The sequence below is a fragment of the Trachurus trachurus genome (assembly GCF_905171665.1).
Source record: "Trachurus trachurus genome assembly, chromosome: 16".
Taxonomy (NCBI): domain Eukaryota; kingdom Metazoa; phylum Chordata; class Actinopteri; order Carangiformes; family Carangidae; genus Trachurus; species Trachurus trachurus.
Window position 1 is genome coordinate 4,447,882 of NC_139902.1, and position 16,620 is coordinate 4,464,501.

Consider the following 16,620-nt stretch of genomic DNA (forward strand, 5'->3'; position numbering starts at 1 on the left):
GAATGTCGTCTGACTATTCACAAAACTACAACAGATAATCGCAGCAGTCAGCACATTTCAGAGTGAATATTGTGATTTTACCCTCAACTAAGGTGTCACTCCAATATTCTTTTGTCTGTCTTGACATCTTTGTTCTTTACTGTAATTTATAGGAGAATTCCGGTCATTTTCAATTATCAATGAAGACTGCTCCTCATCTGTATGTTCTGGTTCTAATAAACACGCACGACCATGTTCCTCCATCTCTTCATCATCGGATCTGGACATATTCTCCTTTTTCCACTTTCTGCACCGATGCAGACTGTGCATGCGCTCGACAGTCTATTAGTAAAGTCTACCAAGGAGGACAGCATGAACAGAGCTACGTGACAATAACACACATGTAGCACTGCTCTCTCATATTAACAGAGGTTATGCACAGTGTTGTGTGGTAAGGCACTGGTGGATGTTGCAAAGCATGCGTAGTGATATTTTGAGCATAATAGAGGCCAAAGTCACGGTTTTAATGTTCTGCCCCCATTACTTCACTGTTCTGTTTTTTCCATTTCAGTGACCAAAAACTCTTAGAAATGGGTGAAAGACTTGAAAGCATTTTGAACACAATATGCCTTTGGAAAAAAAGGAAAAAAGACTGTTTAAAATATACTGTGTGTATAGTTAATCAGGTTAGTATCAGTAGGCTACACCACCACATGTAAATATGGCAAACTTTGTGAGAACTTTGTAAGAAATTTCAATATCATTCGTTTGAACTCACAAAAATGACTGGTTATGTGTGACCATTTGACAGATGACGGATCCAATATCAGTGGCTGATGAATCGTGAGCAACGTGATGCATAATTCTTGCGCCTGCATTATCCAATGCGGAAAAAAAACTACCACACTTTCACCCCAGATTTACTGGAAAATAGAATTTTGCACAATGTTTGGGCTCCATTGTCTGATAGATGAGTTATTACACTAATGTTAAGACCCACAGTGGGCTCAAATTCAGTTTTTTTTTTCTGAACACCTTTTAAACCAAATACTAAAAACTGAAACCTCTTTTTCTTCATTCAGGCGGCCGGAGCCATCCGACCTCTTGTCTCCACGGTGATCGCCACCACATCCGAGGGATACCTGGACCACTCCCTGGAGCGAGCGCGGTACAGAGCCAGCGAGATGCCTCAGGGTTTCACGTACGACGTCATCTCTCAAGCCTATCAGAAGGTAGGAGCTACGTTCTCTTTTACCTCTAACACACCTTGAGGGCGTCAGTGTGTCAGTCAGAGTCTAGAATGAACTGATGAACGACCCTGGAGGTTTTATTGGAAGTATTGATGCATTCAAGTGTGAGCAATGTGTCTGCTGGTTACGAAAAAAACCAATGCCATAGCAACCAGTCTGTCACTGTAACTGAAACACAGATGTTCTTCATTCACATAAAAAGTTGAACTAATTCATAGACTTTATTACATTTTAAAAATGTATTTGATTAATTTATTATCATTTATAACTTTTTGAATTTTACACAAAACGTTACATAAGAGCCCACATAGAGAGGTGCGCTACAAAACTGTCAGTAGTTATTATCAGACCGTGCTGCGCAGCGGAGGAGGTCAGAGCTCAGGGCCTTTTAATGACATTTGCACATGCAATCAAAAGTGCGATTTCCACAACAGCAACAGCAACACTTGATCTCACAAGACGGAAAAAAAAAAAAAATCCCGCAGGCATGAGTCGCTCGCTCGCTACCCAGTGTGAAATAATTACAAAACAAGTCCCTGGAAGCTTCAGAAACGTCAGTCAGCCCCAGATTTATGCCGCAAAAATTACACCACTTTAAGACGACAAAGGAACTCTATGGCTCTCTCATACATCACATCGGGGCCTTCACAGTCCCTCATTGTTTGGGCTGATGCGCCAGAACCTGCAGGGTCTTTTCACTGGGAGCAGCTCGCGGCCGTTCGGTGCTATCGTTTTCACTGCATCTGGGAAAGAAATGACATGTTAATACATTCTGTCACACTGCAGCAAGATTAGTCTGTGGAACAAAAAGTGAGCGAAGGAAGGCCGAGCTGGAAAAAAAAAAAAAAAAAAAAAAAAAAAACTGAAGTGACATGGCACATTTAGGTGGATTCGGATTAATAGTCTGAGCAGTAGAGCACGTTTTTTAATGTGTACCTGGAAAAAAATGGAAAGAATTCCTCTGCTGACGTAAACCGTAAATGTGTTGATTCTCCTTATTGTAAAGACCTGGCAGCACGGCTTAATGCGGCAGAAGTTGAACCTATTTATTTTTCAGACACTTTGAGTTTGCTATTTCAACCTTGACTCCATTTGATGGGTTCTTCCGATAGCCGCTTTAAAAAAAAAGAAAGAAAAGAACCGCTGCAAACTTTGAGCTAAGAGCTAAAGCATGCCTCCAATTGGAGCCCCATTAGACTGCAGGTTATTTTTATTCCTGGCACATGTGGAACGTGGAGATTGCTTTCAGAGCCTTATTGGCTTTGGCCTTTTTCAGAAAATGAGCTCACGTTTGCGCTGCAGTGTCAAGGCCGGTCAAGTTGCGAAAATGGAGACAAACTATGGAGGTCGCTGGGGACGGAGGAGGAGGAGGAGGAGGAGGAGGAGGAGGAGGAGGAGGAGGAAGAAGAGGTCGGGGGGTCGACTGAGTCTCTCCTCTTGTTTTTTGTCCCGTTCAAAAGAAGGGAAGTGTCAGGTTAGGACTGTAGGACATGTGCATGAAAAATCTCCAGAGCTACAACACATTTGTAGCCGGGCATCCATTGAGCACAGAGGAACTCAGGGCTGAAAAGACAAAGAGGGGGGGGGGGGGGACACTTTATCTACTCCCCACTGACGGCTTTTGTGCTGGGAGAAAACGCTAAAGGTTAAATTACCTCAGGACCGAGAGCGCATTTCTCCTGTAATTTCTCTCTCTTCACTCCCAGGGTCTCTGGAATAAAAGACCCCTCACTCTTTTATAGCTTGATAAAATATTACCCGGGTATAATCTCAGGTAGCACGAGTTTAGTCTTTGTAGTCCGGACTGTATTTTAAAGCAAAAATGAGCTCATCGATTCGCCTGGATCCAAACTTCCATGTGACCTGCACAAGCTGAGCTTTCCCAGCGAATGAAACGTCACTATGGCACAATGAGCTGTAAAGATATTCATCTTAAATCAGGTTGGTTGAGGGAGAATAAATCACAGCAGCAGTGATGACATTAAATACAGACATAACAAGGGCTGGATGTCATGTGATATGACACTGGTGCCGACATAATACCTAGATGATAAAATGATGGCGTTTAAAGCTGCTTTAATGAATATTTTATAATAGCACTGGATCAAATGACTCTGTAATGCAAAAGTCATCATTTGTTGCCCAACTGTCTAAATTCTCAGCAGAGAGTTTTTTTTTTATCATCTTCAGGGCTTCATTCTGATGACAGGAGAGCCAAGCAGAGAGAGGGTGAAATGCCCAACAGCGCTGTGACATATTTTAACCTTGATTGGGAAAGAATTGCAGCACCAGATTGCATTGGTATTAAAGGGATAGTTCAACATTTTGGCAAATTGGCCCATTGCCATAATCCCTATAGTCATAGCAGTAGGTTTGTTACCTTTAATTGTCGGTGCAAGCTGTTTCTAGAGCGGCGGAGAAGAGCCGCGAGCTGCTCAGAGCTACGCTAAGTCATCAAATACACAACAGAGTTGTTTATGAGGTAAATACAGAGACTGCTTGCCCCTGACGAGAACGCACATCAGCGGTTTCGCATGAATTTACCAATTGCATCTGTTCGCGTCACACACTTGGCCGATTTTGAGTTCTGTATCAGGTTTCTGCGCCAACTTGCCATGACGACCTTACCAAACTAATGCCGACTGGTGCAGACGAGGCCCAAATGTGAATCATAGGTAAAGTTGGGCAACTGGGAGCAGCAAAGTCTGGTAGCTTTGAGTTTTTACTCAACCTATGCTTCATTTTTGTTGTGTTTTTGTCGTATTTTGTCAACTACTGATGGATACTAATGTGTGGAGAGGAGATTCTTCGGGAGAGGAGCTTCTTTCACTGAAAATGGAGCAAGTCTGGAGGACACCACCCTGTTCTAGCTGAGATGAAAAGGTGCTTTTGTGGTTTCCATGCTGGTGGTGCAAAGGTTAAAGGCCTGGAAGTGGAGATGAACTGGGTCCTTTCTGCTGTCAGTCATCATGGGAAATATCAACTCCATCAAGAGTGACGAGCCGGAGATATTGGTGAAGACTCAGAAAGTAGACATTTTTTCCATTCATAACAACACTTGTGTACATCCCACCAACGGCTGAAGTTCCATTTAAAGTTCTCCATGAAGTCTTTGCTAGGATACAGGCCAAACATCCTGATTCTGAGGCCATTCAATCATGTTTCCCTGATGGACTCACTGGGGGATGTGGTGGAGAGATGAGCACTGAAGATGGTGGAGGCAATCCTGAACAACCGGGATCATCCACTTCCTGGCACCTTGATGGAGCAGGAAAGCAGCAGCGGTGGTGGACGGCTCCTCCTCTTCGCTGCAGGACCTCCAGCCATCAGGCTTTTTTATTCTTCTGCAAATGGTTGGTGAGCTGACAGACAAATGAATTTCCCTTTGGGGATTAATAAAATAATTTGTATTCGTATCGTATTTAGTTGTGCAGTTCAATGTCCAATGTATTCAGGAAACGACTTTGCACCTCTGCAGCGTGAGGGACGACAGGACAGAATCCTGCATCAGAAGTTTGGTTTCTCTCTGCTAGACCCTGATCCTCTGCTGCTGCTGCATTAACACACATGTTTTACTGATACAAACTTCAAGGCAGAACATGAGTCACCTCACGTGGATCCTGCTCAGACAACACCAAACACCAAAACTAGGGCTGCGGGATCTTATCCGTACTCAGAGCTTTCATCACCTTGTGAAACCACCAGCGCTTTCAGGCTAACTGGATCAGAACAAACTGAATCTGTGGCAGAGAAATGAGCTACTCCATTTGTAAAACATACAGCGCTGCGCCTTTCAGGTCCTGTTTCTTTAGATTTTGCACCTTTTGTATTTATTTCCCTTCTTTGAGATGCGATCTGATTGTGACACTGCCCACTTCTGTCATAGCGTGTGTAGCTCCTGTCAGAGATGTTTATGTTATGTAAGTCATTATAGAAAAAAAGCATCACATTTGCATGTGTAGCATTTTCCTTCAGTAAAATCCACCAGAGCCACATGTTTTTAACCTACTAATGAGCCTTGGAAACAAAAATCCATGGAAACAAACTGATGGAATAAACAATGCAAGATCTCCGCTGTTGCGACGGGCCCATAAAATATAATCTGCTTAAACACTTACTATAAAAGTTGTTAAAGCATCTTTAGTTTTTGAAAATAACAGGTGTTTTTGTTGCAAACTGTGACCCAATTTGGTAGAAACCCCCTCGCAGAGTCATCCAAAGGAGATAAATTCCTGTGGGTCTCAGTAGTTGTGAAGTCTTTTTCAATTGAGAATGGGAAACAAGATTTAAGATTTAAGATTTAAGAAGAAGAAGAGAAAGGGAAACACTACAGGATCCTGAAATAGATGATGCTGCTCCACCCAGATGAACGAGTAAACACGGAACAACTGTGCGCACCACCGCTGGCACCAGACGACCAGACGGTTTTGCAACTTCATGCACAAGCAGGATGAAGCGTTCACGTATCGTGCACGGTGGAAAACGTGGGAAAATGTCTCATGATCTGAAGGAACCTGAGCTCGCACGTTTTAAATCTTAATTCAGGAAGATAAGATCGTTGCAGCACCAGCGCTCCCTTGGCCAAAGAAAACAGAATCCACTCAAGTATCTTTTGAAAAATGTGGTGATGGCAGCTCTGCATTACGAGACAAGTTGCTCCGCAGCGAAGACGCAGTGAAACGGCTCCGGATTGTGAGATATTTGATGAAATATGTGCATAAAGTTCAAGCGAAGGGGCCAGATTATCTGAGGAATGCCTGGACAGCAGAACAAGTGGTGGATCAGAGAGGGCACAGCAGGTCAGGTTGTGATTTGACGGAACCTGAACCTCCTGACAGTAACAACGTGAGGCTGAACACAGCTGATGGACTTCTCAACGGGCCCTGAAATTAAAACGCGACCCGGCCCGACCCCGTTGAAGCCCGATCTAACAGACCAGCTACTTCTGCTCAAACTGCTGAAGAAGTTCATGCTGGTTCTGATAGAAAGCTGTCAGAATACACAGTGCAGCACAGTTTGTTGTGCCCTTGTCACTGGGATTTCTCTTGAAGGACCTAAGCAAAAGAAACTTAAAGGGATAGTTCACCCTAGAATGATATTTCGCTCATTATCTACTCACCCTCATTTTGACTAAGGGCTGGAAGAATTTTCAGAGTCCACCGTCCCTTCTCTGAGTTACAGGGGGTCTTGGCGTAGCAGTGCATTTCAATGCAACGGTTGCAAAGGGACACCAGAGCTCTTCGTAAAAAAACACACACAAAAAAACATCCAAATACCTCCATGATGCTCGTATGTAAAAAAAAATTAAATAAGTCTATATTTTAAGCTTGTTTGTAGCGGAAGCTTCTCGAAGCTCCTCTTCCTGGTCCGTCCAAATCTTGCGTGATTTGCGCCGGCGTCAGTGCGGTTACTGCGAATCACGCGAGATTTGGACGGACCAGGAAGAGGAGCTTCGAGAAGCTTCCGCTACAAACAAGCTTAAAATATAGACTTATTTAATTTTTTCGGGACAATTACGCAATTTGGGGCTTCAGCACAAGACGGACATTACATACGAGCATCATGGAGGTATTTGGATGTTTTTTTGTGTGTGTTTTTTTACGAAGAGCTCTGGTGTCCCTTTGCAACCGTTGCATTGAAATGCACTGCTACGCCAAGACCCCCTGTAACTCAGAGAAGGGACGGTGGACTCTGAAAATTCTTCCAGCCCTTAGTCAAAATGAGGGTGAGTAGATAATGAGCGAAATATCATTCTAGGGTGAACTATCCCTTTAACTTTGCACATAAGTTCTGTCACAGTCTAATCAGCAGAGTTGACGTTTAAGAAGAGTAAACTGTAAAATCACTAGTGGCTCTGAGTGAAGGTTAGTTAGTCCAAAACTCCAAAAAAGTTTTGTTTGTTGGAATGATCATTGTAGCCACAGGGGCCATACAAGGTAAGGCAAGGCAAGGCAAGGCATCTTTATTTATATAGCGCATTTCATACCAAGGCAACTCAATGTGCTTTACATAAAGACAAAACATAAAAAAAGAAGCATAAGACAGAATAAAAACAAACAAAACACTAAAAACAGAGTTAAAAGCAAGAGCAAATAAAAGAAAATAAAAGAAAATAGATAAAGTTTTAAGTTCTCAGCTATAAGCACGTGAAAAGAGAAATGTTTTTAACCTGGATTTAAAAGTGCTCACAGTTGGGGCTGATTTCAGTTCTGTTGGTATTTTGTTCCACTTGTGTGCAGCATAACAGCATCACCAGACGAGAAGTTGAGCCAGGTTTAACTTTAGGGTAATTAGCTATGATGCGGTTCGGCGGCAACCTGTCAGAATAGAGATGTCCGTCGGCTGCCTTTTTTTTCTTTTTTTTTGTCCTTCGGCTCCCCAGTGACCATCGTGATCGAACTTTGACGTCAGTCACGTGACGAGCGACCAAAGCGGCTGAAAATATTTGCTGTTTTGGAAGTTGTCTTGTCTGAAGCCCACCCTTGAGCGTTTTTGACGCTTTGGAAGCTTTTGGTGTGAACGCACAGTTACTTTTCTACTGCATTCGGTAATCTGTAATCCCCATTAGTAGGAAGCGGCTGGAGGAGAGTGGTTGAGTTCGTCAGACCATGGGTTAAACTTATTGCGGAATATGACTTTAAAAACAAAGTGCTTCAGCACGAGCAAGAAGCACTTGCTGTAAGAAGTAGTGTTACAACATAAAGCTGTCAGGCCAAACTAAAGCAGGAGAGAACTAAGGTAAAGTTAAAGAAGGAAGTAGATGCAGAATAAAGTTATTAAAAGGACAAGATAAAGTAACAATCATTTATTTAGTAGAACACTGAACTTATGCTGATGTTTAATAATGTGCATTTTAAACACTCCATCAACTATTATTACTGTTACAATTATCCCTCTCTTCCTACCTCTATATACACTGTTGCCCAGGGAGTTGAAATAATTGTGTTTTCAGACACATTCCTCTTTTTATTCCTATTTAAACACATCAGTAATCACCTTTGTATCTTTGAGTCCAAGTTACCCTGGTGAAACAAATTCATGCTTGTGGACAGTATGCCACGACGTGTCAGGGGCCATACTCAATATTAGCGAATGAGTGACATTTTATAGCGTAATATTGGACATTCTTATGCATGAATATGTGTCTCTGTTAAACAGAGCCTGAATACACAGTTTGCAAAGGTTGATTGTGGTTTAATTTTCACAGTGGTATGTTTGTAGGAGATTGATCAATACAATCTTTACACAACATTAAAGACATTTTTTTTTATTCCATTAATGGTATACAGTACATACTACACATAGTTGCACATATGTACATAATGTACACATTGTCCCCATGAATGAAAAGGAGCAGGATGAAGAAAAACTTATCGTACCTGCCCCTCTCTGTTGTTATAATTACATTGGCTTACTCCAACACCAATATTATACTCTATTTCATAATATTAAAGATGATGAAACATAGTAGTGACAAGAAAACAAACAAAATAGCAGCGGACACCACTCGTCTATCTATCTTTTCTTTTTTCCCTTCTTTTTCTCTTTCTCCTTCTTTTTTGTAGACGCTTATCTTTTCTTTTTTAAATATTTTCTTAAACTGAGACATACTTGTACAACTTTTCAATTCCTTGCTTTGTGAATGCCATAATTTTACACATACACGTACACATATACAAACATACACTTTATCTATAAGGAATACATCACACTGTCACAATCGTTTGATGAGAAGAGGTTAAAAAAATATTATTCCAACATGCAACAGTGCATAATATCAGCCTCATCCAGCTGGTTGCAGCCACTTGCTCTTCCAGCCCTGCAGCAGTGGAACAACACAATGTCCCACGGTTTCTTCTGTCCAACCAGCTGTCCTCCTCAGCCCTGTCCTCTCTGTCCCGTCCCCTCTGCAGTGCACCGAGTCCGACTTTGACTTTGGCACCGAGTGTCTCCATCTGGCTTTGCAGTACTGTGGCACCAACGCCAAACTCATCGAGGGTCCGCCAACACTGTGGAAGGTGAGCTCGCCAGGATCCTGGTTTGGGTTTGGGGATTGTGGATCTGGTTATAGTTTGGGCAGCACAGCTGTGTGTGCCCACTCTTTATTTATCATATGGGCACAAAGAGAGTTCATGAATTAAAAGTGAGAGGTGCTGGCAGAGCAGGAAACCCCTTTATATATTGAATGTGACATCTAGGATTAGCGTGTGGAGATTAGGTGCAATCTAAATGTTTTGTTCTCAAACCTCCATAAGATCATGTAACTTGACATTTTAAAGATTAAGTCCAAATTAAAAAAGACATGTTTTTCTAGTTCCACTCAGCGTTATCTAACCGTGGAGATAGTTTTGGTTTAATGCGCTGAGGTTTTGAGATTTTGGTCTCCACCCTGGTACAATGGACCAGGTCTAGAATTTTGTTTGTGGTGCTAAAAGCTTTAAGGGACGACATTTAAATGACATTAAGAGAACAAGTTGTTTTTGTAGGAACAGTGCCCTGGTGACTCCATGATCCAAGATCATCCTGAGTGGTGGTTCCCCAACGTCTGCATAGAGATGAATAGAAAGCTGAGTGACCTCATGCTGCAGGTCTATGAACTCAGAGCAGCTTCAGCACAGCAACATTTTCTCTTTCTTAACCACTGCAAATTCAGCTGAACAGATTCTGGGCTGCTGTGCTCCCTGCTGTTTCTGCTTGTTTTTGCAATGATTAGTGTTCCTAGACAAGAACAGATGTAACCAAACTACAAATTCTAATTCTGTCAATGCAGAGCTCTTCAAAGCCCCAAACTGATATACTATTGCAATATAAATAAACATGTGATGTATTTTCTACCTTCTCATACTGTACCTATACTTTTTATTTATTCAAAGTCAAAGTAATTTTATTTGTCGATTACCACAAGAGCAACGAGACAAATTGAGACAGCCTCGGACATTAAGAGAGCTGGAAGCCACTGCGTACGTCGGGCCGCCATGACTCATGATTATTCTTTCTTTCATTATTATTTTTCAAAACTACAGGCTATGACGTCTAAGCTTAATTCTAATGTATACATTGCAGGGATTTTTAAAAAAACCTCCTGCCAGACACCAGCCTTTCATTGCTTTGAATTAAATAGAATTAATTATTGCTTCCTTCACCAATGTGAGACAATGACAGATGAGCCACATCGCTGGACAGGCCTGGACAATGCCAAGATACCAAGCAAACTCTAAACAAACAGCTGTCCCAATGCTGCTAAGTAGACACATGGTCACAGTATCAGAGGTTATTTTCAATAATGTGGAGCTGTGTCTCTGAAACACTGGAGCCTCATCTCTTTGGACGGAGACTCTGCATTGAACAACAATGTATTTTCTAGATAATAAAAAAATATTCAGATTCATCTTATCATCCATGCCTTCTAGAATACATGTCCAAGTCATACATTTTCGTTTTGTTTAGTTTTTTTTAATGATTTTTCTGACTCTTTACATATTATTTTGTCTCCAGGTGACCTACAAAAGAGATTTAGCTGCTGCAGAGTCCATTATCAAAGGTGAGCTGAAGTCTTTATATATTACATCACATCACATTTCTTTCCATCCTTCAGTGCTTCATGGACTTCCATCTTTATACATTACGTATATGCCCACAATATTTGTGCAGGTGTACACACACACACACACACATAGATAGATAGATAGATAGATAGATAGATAGATAGATAGATAGATAGATAGATAGATAGATAGATAGATAGATAGATAGATAGATAGATAGATAGATAGATAGTCATCATACTCTGCCAAAATCTTTATCTTTTGTCACATTATTACACCCAAAAAATTTTAATGAATTCGATCTAACTTTTTTGAGCTGTATGTACACAGTATAACCCTCCTCCTCACAGTGAAAGTAACATTTTAGAACATTATGGACAATTATTAAGAAATAATAAGTGAAAAAGTCATCAGGCCCTTAGAATATACCATTATAAACTGGCTCAGGTGCAGGCAATCAACTTTTACATCAAACAACAGGCTGACTGACCCCCATTTGACATAAAACATCCTGATTTTGACGACTTAGTAAAACCAGCCATGTCTTGAGTAGGGATGGGAACGACACAGGATTTTGAGAGTCGATTGTCGAGGCCCACATGTCGTATTTTTGTCAAATTGTCAGCCTAATTTCTTTCTTTTTTTAACAGCAGCAGCAGCAATGCGGAGGGTGGAAAATATTCTACACTGTACTAGTTTATTTTAGGATAAAAAACATGGCTGTAATGTCCAATATTCAGCACCTTTTAAACTTCTAATAAATACTGGAAGCAAAATGTAATTCACAAATACACATGAAAATCCCACAAGCCCCACCCCCCGACATTTCGACTCTATTTTTTTTTGTTGTCAAAGTGAGCACGTGTCGATTGTCGGTCGTTTTGTCGAAAAAAAAAAAGTCCCATCCCTAGTCTTGAGGGAGTGACCTCCAGATTAAAGTTGTGGAAAGGCACAAATTGAAGGCTACAAAAAGATTTCCATGGCTTTACTGTAGCTATCCCTTTGAGGACCGCTCATAGCATCCTTAAGAAGTAGAAAACGTACGGCACCACTAACACCTGGCTTAGATCAGGATGACCGAGCCATTGACTGAACTCAAACAATTCTACAAAGAAGAATAGACAAATACTCCTTAATCCAGCTGTGCAACGCTATAGAGACTGATGGCTGTAATCACAGCAAAAGGTGACTCCAAGTATTCAATCAGGAGAAAGATGACTTTTCCAACCCTGTTATTCTAGTTTTTAAATTTTTTATTAGTTTTCAGAACTGTCATAATCTGTTTTCATTAGTTTGATGTTGTAATGGTATATTTGTGAATAAAGCTGGAAAAAATATCGGTAACACTTTACAATAAGGGTCGCTTAAATAATGTTAGTTAGTACATTATTAAGCATTAATATACTAAAGTATTACTTAATGCTGAGTAATGCATACATAATGATTATTCAACTTTTATTATTACTTAATAATTTATTAACTAACTTTGAGTAGTAAACATTAATTAACTGCTTACTAATGGGCTACATTAATTAATGTGTTTACTAATCCTAAGTAATACATAATAATGATTGTTAATATATCTGTAAACAGTTAATTAATGCTTAATAATGTACTAACTAACGTTAATTAAGGGACCCTTATTGTAAAGTGTTACCAAAATACCTATATAAAAAAGATTTTAGGCTGTATAACAAATAATCTTGCTATTTCAAGGGGGTATGATCATTTTCTATAGGCACTGTAGATGCATAGTAAGTACACACACATGAAAGAGCGACGGCGGCAGGTTAAATGGCCTGACGGGAGCAGTGTAAAGTGTTTTGTCTGTTTTTGAGTCGCAGCTGAATAGGTGACATTGGCCCCTCAAATGGCTCCTCACTGTACTCAGAGGGGATCATTGTTGAGCTGGGTTGAAAAAGGGCGTGGGCGGCAGCGTCTGTGAACACTACAGAGAGCAAGTCAGGACAAGGGAGACAATCACAATCAGAGAAATGGAAATAAACACAAGCCCTGTATTTCACCCCAGCAGCACCTGGACCAACAATCACCTGTTTGATGGTGACATAAGGTGCACGCTGATGATTCCCAGGGCCTCTGAAGTCAATGAATTCATTGTGTGTGTTTTTGAGAGAAGATGTGGAAAAAGTTCTCACATCTGTCAGTGTGAGAAACTGTCAAGTGTCTCAGTATTGTGTGTGTGTTTGTGTTTCTGCGTGTATGTGTGTGTACATCCTGTTGAGAAGTGTGCGATTGTCAACTTGGATTTTGAGCTGTTTTCTCAGTAGAAGTGCAGCAGCCACGAGGGAGGTCCTCAGTGTTGTGCAGCAGTGGCTGTGATGAGCTCAGGGTTTGAACCAGAGAACGCCGCTGCAGCAGCAGCGACCCCTTTAAAACAGCTGGTCCCCAGAAAAACACTACAATAACTTATTTTTACTACATCTTTGGGGTTTGGGGGGAAAAAAATGATACAAGATAGTATTGTAATATTTTGTGAGGCAGTATATGAATTTAAGTCTTAAGTACTATCAGTAGTTTTAAGACTGTGCTGGTCAGTCTGTCTGCTTGACGGTCCCATTTTGTAAAAATATTAAGATCCTAACAGACTGAGAACTTTATTCAATTATATAAAACAGAAGTTGACAAAGTTTTGCTTACAATTTGCAGTTGCAAACAAGGTAATAAATCACAATGTATCAAATTATGTTATTGCAATAATGTTGCAAAATGTTTTAAATTGCCATAATCTCATGGTGACTTAAGTATCATGATAATATCGTATGGTGGGGCCTCTGGGGATAACATCTCTATTAATATTCACAACTCTAGTGAGGATTCTCTGTTTTTGATTTTCACAAACACCAAAGTGACAAGTCTGTCAGTCAGTGTAAGATTTAGCCTTGGTGACAGATTTTAACCAGATACTGTAACTGTTGAGCCCTAATGCAACAGCTAGGCTATATGGTGTTAGTTCTGTGATAGTTCTCCCAAAATTCAAATTTCAGAGTCCTCCGTGCCTTCTCTGAGTTACGGGGGGGTCCGCGCAGCAGTATTTGTCCCTAATGGTTGTGAATGGATACAGCTTTTCTTTGTCCAAAAAGACACACCAAAAAACATCCAAATACCTCCATACTGCTCGTCTGTAATGTCCCTCTTGTATTGAAGCCCCGACATGAGAAATTGTTCCTAAAACAATTAAATAAGTCTATATTTTAAGCTTGTTTGTAGCGGAAGCTCCCAGTGTCTCAGTTCACTGCTCTTCTTGTGTCAGTGCAATGACCGGCGGAACAATTTCTCATGTCGGGGCTTCAATACAAGAGGGACATTACAGACGAGCAGTATGGAGGTATTTGGATGTTTTTTAGTGTGTCTTTTTGGATGAAGAAAAGTGAGCCCCATTCACAACCATTATATGGACAAATACTGTACTGCTGCGCGGTCCCCCCCGTAACTCAGAGAAGGAACGGAGGACTCTGAAAATTCTCACAGCTCTTAGTTGACATGAGGGTGAGTAGATAATGAGTGAAATTTGAATTTTGGGTGAACTATCCCTTTAAGTAGCAACCACTGAACTTTGACTAAATGTCACTAAATATGATGCCACCCTTGGATGTAAAGTTATATAGGAAAAGTTTTTTTTGTTTTGATGGGTTAAACTGAAGTAGCGTTTTCTAACTGTGGCTGCAGGATAAAACACACAGGGGAAACTTGTTAAAGCATAAAACATCAATAACATAGAGCAGAGTTTACCCTGCCTCATGTCCTGCATTTGCAAAATATCTATCTCAGACTCCACTCCCTTTTATTTATGACAGAAATGATTGATATCAACCTTTTGAACTATCTGCTTCTCCTGGCTGGTTGTTATGAATTCACTTGTTAATACAGAGCTCCTCCTCTTCGCCAGGAGATTTAACCCAGAACCAAATGTCGATTTATTCCCTCTCCAGAGACGCTGTCTCGGTCGGCCTGCCTCATCACAGGTGGATCAGCGGGAGCTGTGACGCTGGCTGACGCCCTGCAGAAGGCGACTGGATCTCTGGACATGGTGAGACACAGCGCCTGGAACAGCTGATTAAAACGTTGATTGTGTTGATGACAGCATCACTGAAGACTCCCCCCAGTTTTTTACGTTTTTATTTTCCTCCATCCTCCCGTCCAGCACCTCCAATCCCCCTCTCAGACTCAGTGTGAGCTCCACTTGGGTGGCCCGGCAGTGAGACTTGCCATCTGCGGTCAGGCCTCTAATGGAGCCTGTCTGGGACATCCACACTCTGCAACTTTTCCTCCTCCTCATTCTCTCCCCCCTTCCATCCCCGACCTCCACCTCTCACTCCCCTGCGTGCAAGAGAGCAGATGGCAGTTATATTTCCTGTATCGTGGGAGTTTGCTTGATTAATGGAGTGCTTAGTGATGAGCTCTTGCCTTCTCCTCATCATCTTCCTACCAGCTCCTCTCAGTCAGACCTGACAAGCTCCCAGTTTCCACCTCCGTTCACATCCCTCCCCTTTCACTCTTAATCTTTTCTCGGGCACGTCAAATTCCCGCGTTGTCCTGGGCCCATGTTACAAACATCCTCCGTTTTAATCTGTGAAATTGTTCCTAATAGACAATGGAAAACAGCATCCATATGCAAAGCAGTAAAGAGTGACGGCCTGAGATATTGAATCTGACGGGTCAGACCACGCAGAGGATCCACATGTGAAAGCCTCTCGTTTACCTCAACAGCTGTTGGTTTCCTTCGAGCAAACCACGTAACCAGCAACTCATACAAACTTTCATCTGTCTTGTAGGCACATGAAGGGTGGATTGGAGTAAAATAAGCTTTGGTGAAATGCAATGCACGGCACTGTACAGGCTTTCCTGTTTCCATTGAGGATGAGCTGTAAGCATCTCATGTCTTCCATAAATACCCTACACATATGTCAGAATCTGGGTCAAAAATCTATTTTACAGGGCCTGATGGATGTGGGATTTTTGGAGGCAGCATTAGGGAATACAAAATTCCAATAAATGATTGATCTTTTCAATGATCCCTCAGTTATGTTGTTGGCATAACATTTTAGTGTTTAAGAATAAATAACTTTTGTTATTTAAAATGGCCCCAGTGAACCACTGCAGTCAACTGTTGGGAAATGTAGATCAAATTGAACACAGAAAAGGACAAAAGCCTCCGATGAATAATGAGGACACTTTTCTTTTCACAAGCCTGTTGTGTGGAGCAAACATAGAAATTAGATAATCAAAAAAAGGATGAACAGAACACAGCTTTTTTTCTCAAGTGAATCAACAAATGTAAGGACATCGTGTCTAAATGAAACCCAGACAGTTGTTTAGTTCCTCTGCAGAGAGAGGGGGGGGGGGGGGGGTAATATAATAATATGACACAATCATTCAACGTCAGTTCTTGTTTAATTCTGAAACCTTATACCCTTCAACCAGAACTGTTTATGCTGTTTCATCCACTCTCACAATATCAAGTTAAAGCGACAAAACAACATTAAAATGACAATCAAAATTTCTCCAACACAGTTTAAACAACAATATCAATAGCAGACTCCAGAGGTTCATCCCCTCTGTCTGCTTGTTTTTCATTTCCCATCACCTTTACTCAGACCCTCAGCCTGATAAACTGCCCACACATGGCTTCATGTACAGAAACGTGTTTCCTGGTTCATCCTGATACATATATTCCATGGGTGTAGCTGCTGATAGTGGGAAGGAGGGACAGAGCACGCCCCCGTCGTGTGTTTTCTATGTTCCACCGTGATCCAAACAGCCTGTCCTCCTTTGAACTGGCTCCAGGTTCTTCATCAGCCGGTGTCAGAAGAGGCCGATCTCCCTTT

The 16,620-nt window shown here is 41.3% G+C and overlaps 1 protein-coding gene across 1 annotated transcript in view; it reads left to right on the top strand.

The window, feature by feature from the left end:
* Positions 1-16,620, top strand: part of crppa (CDP-L-ribitol pyrophosphorylase A) — a 72,746-nt gene that overhangs the window by 9,939 nt on the left and 46,187 nt on the right. Inside the window, exons 3-6 of the mRNA XM_083989785.1 lie at positions 1,062-1,211; positions 9,143-9,247; positions 10,725-10,770; positions 14,725-14,822. Of these exons, the coding sequence (XP_083845911.1) occupies positions 1,062-1,211; positions 9,143-9,247; positions 10,725-10,770; positions 14,725-14,822 (399 nt within the window). The remainder of the gene's footprint in view (positions 1-1,061; positions 1,212-9,142; positions 9,248-10,724; positions 10,771-14,724; positions 14,823-16,620) is intronic.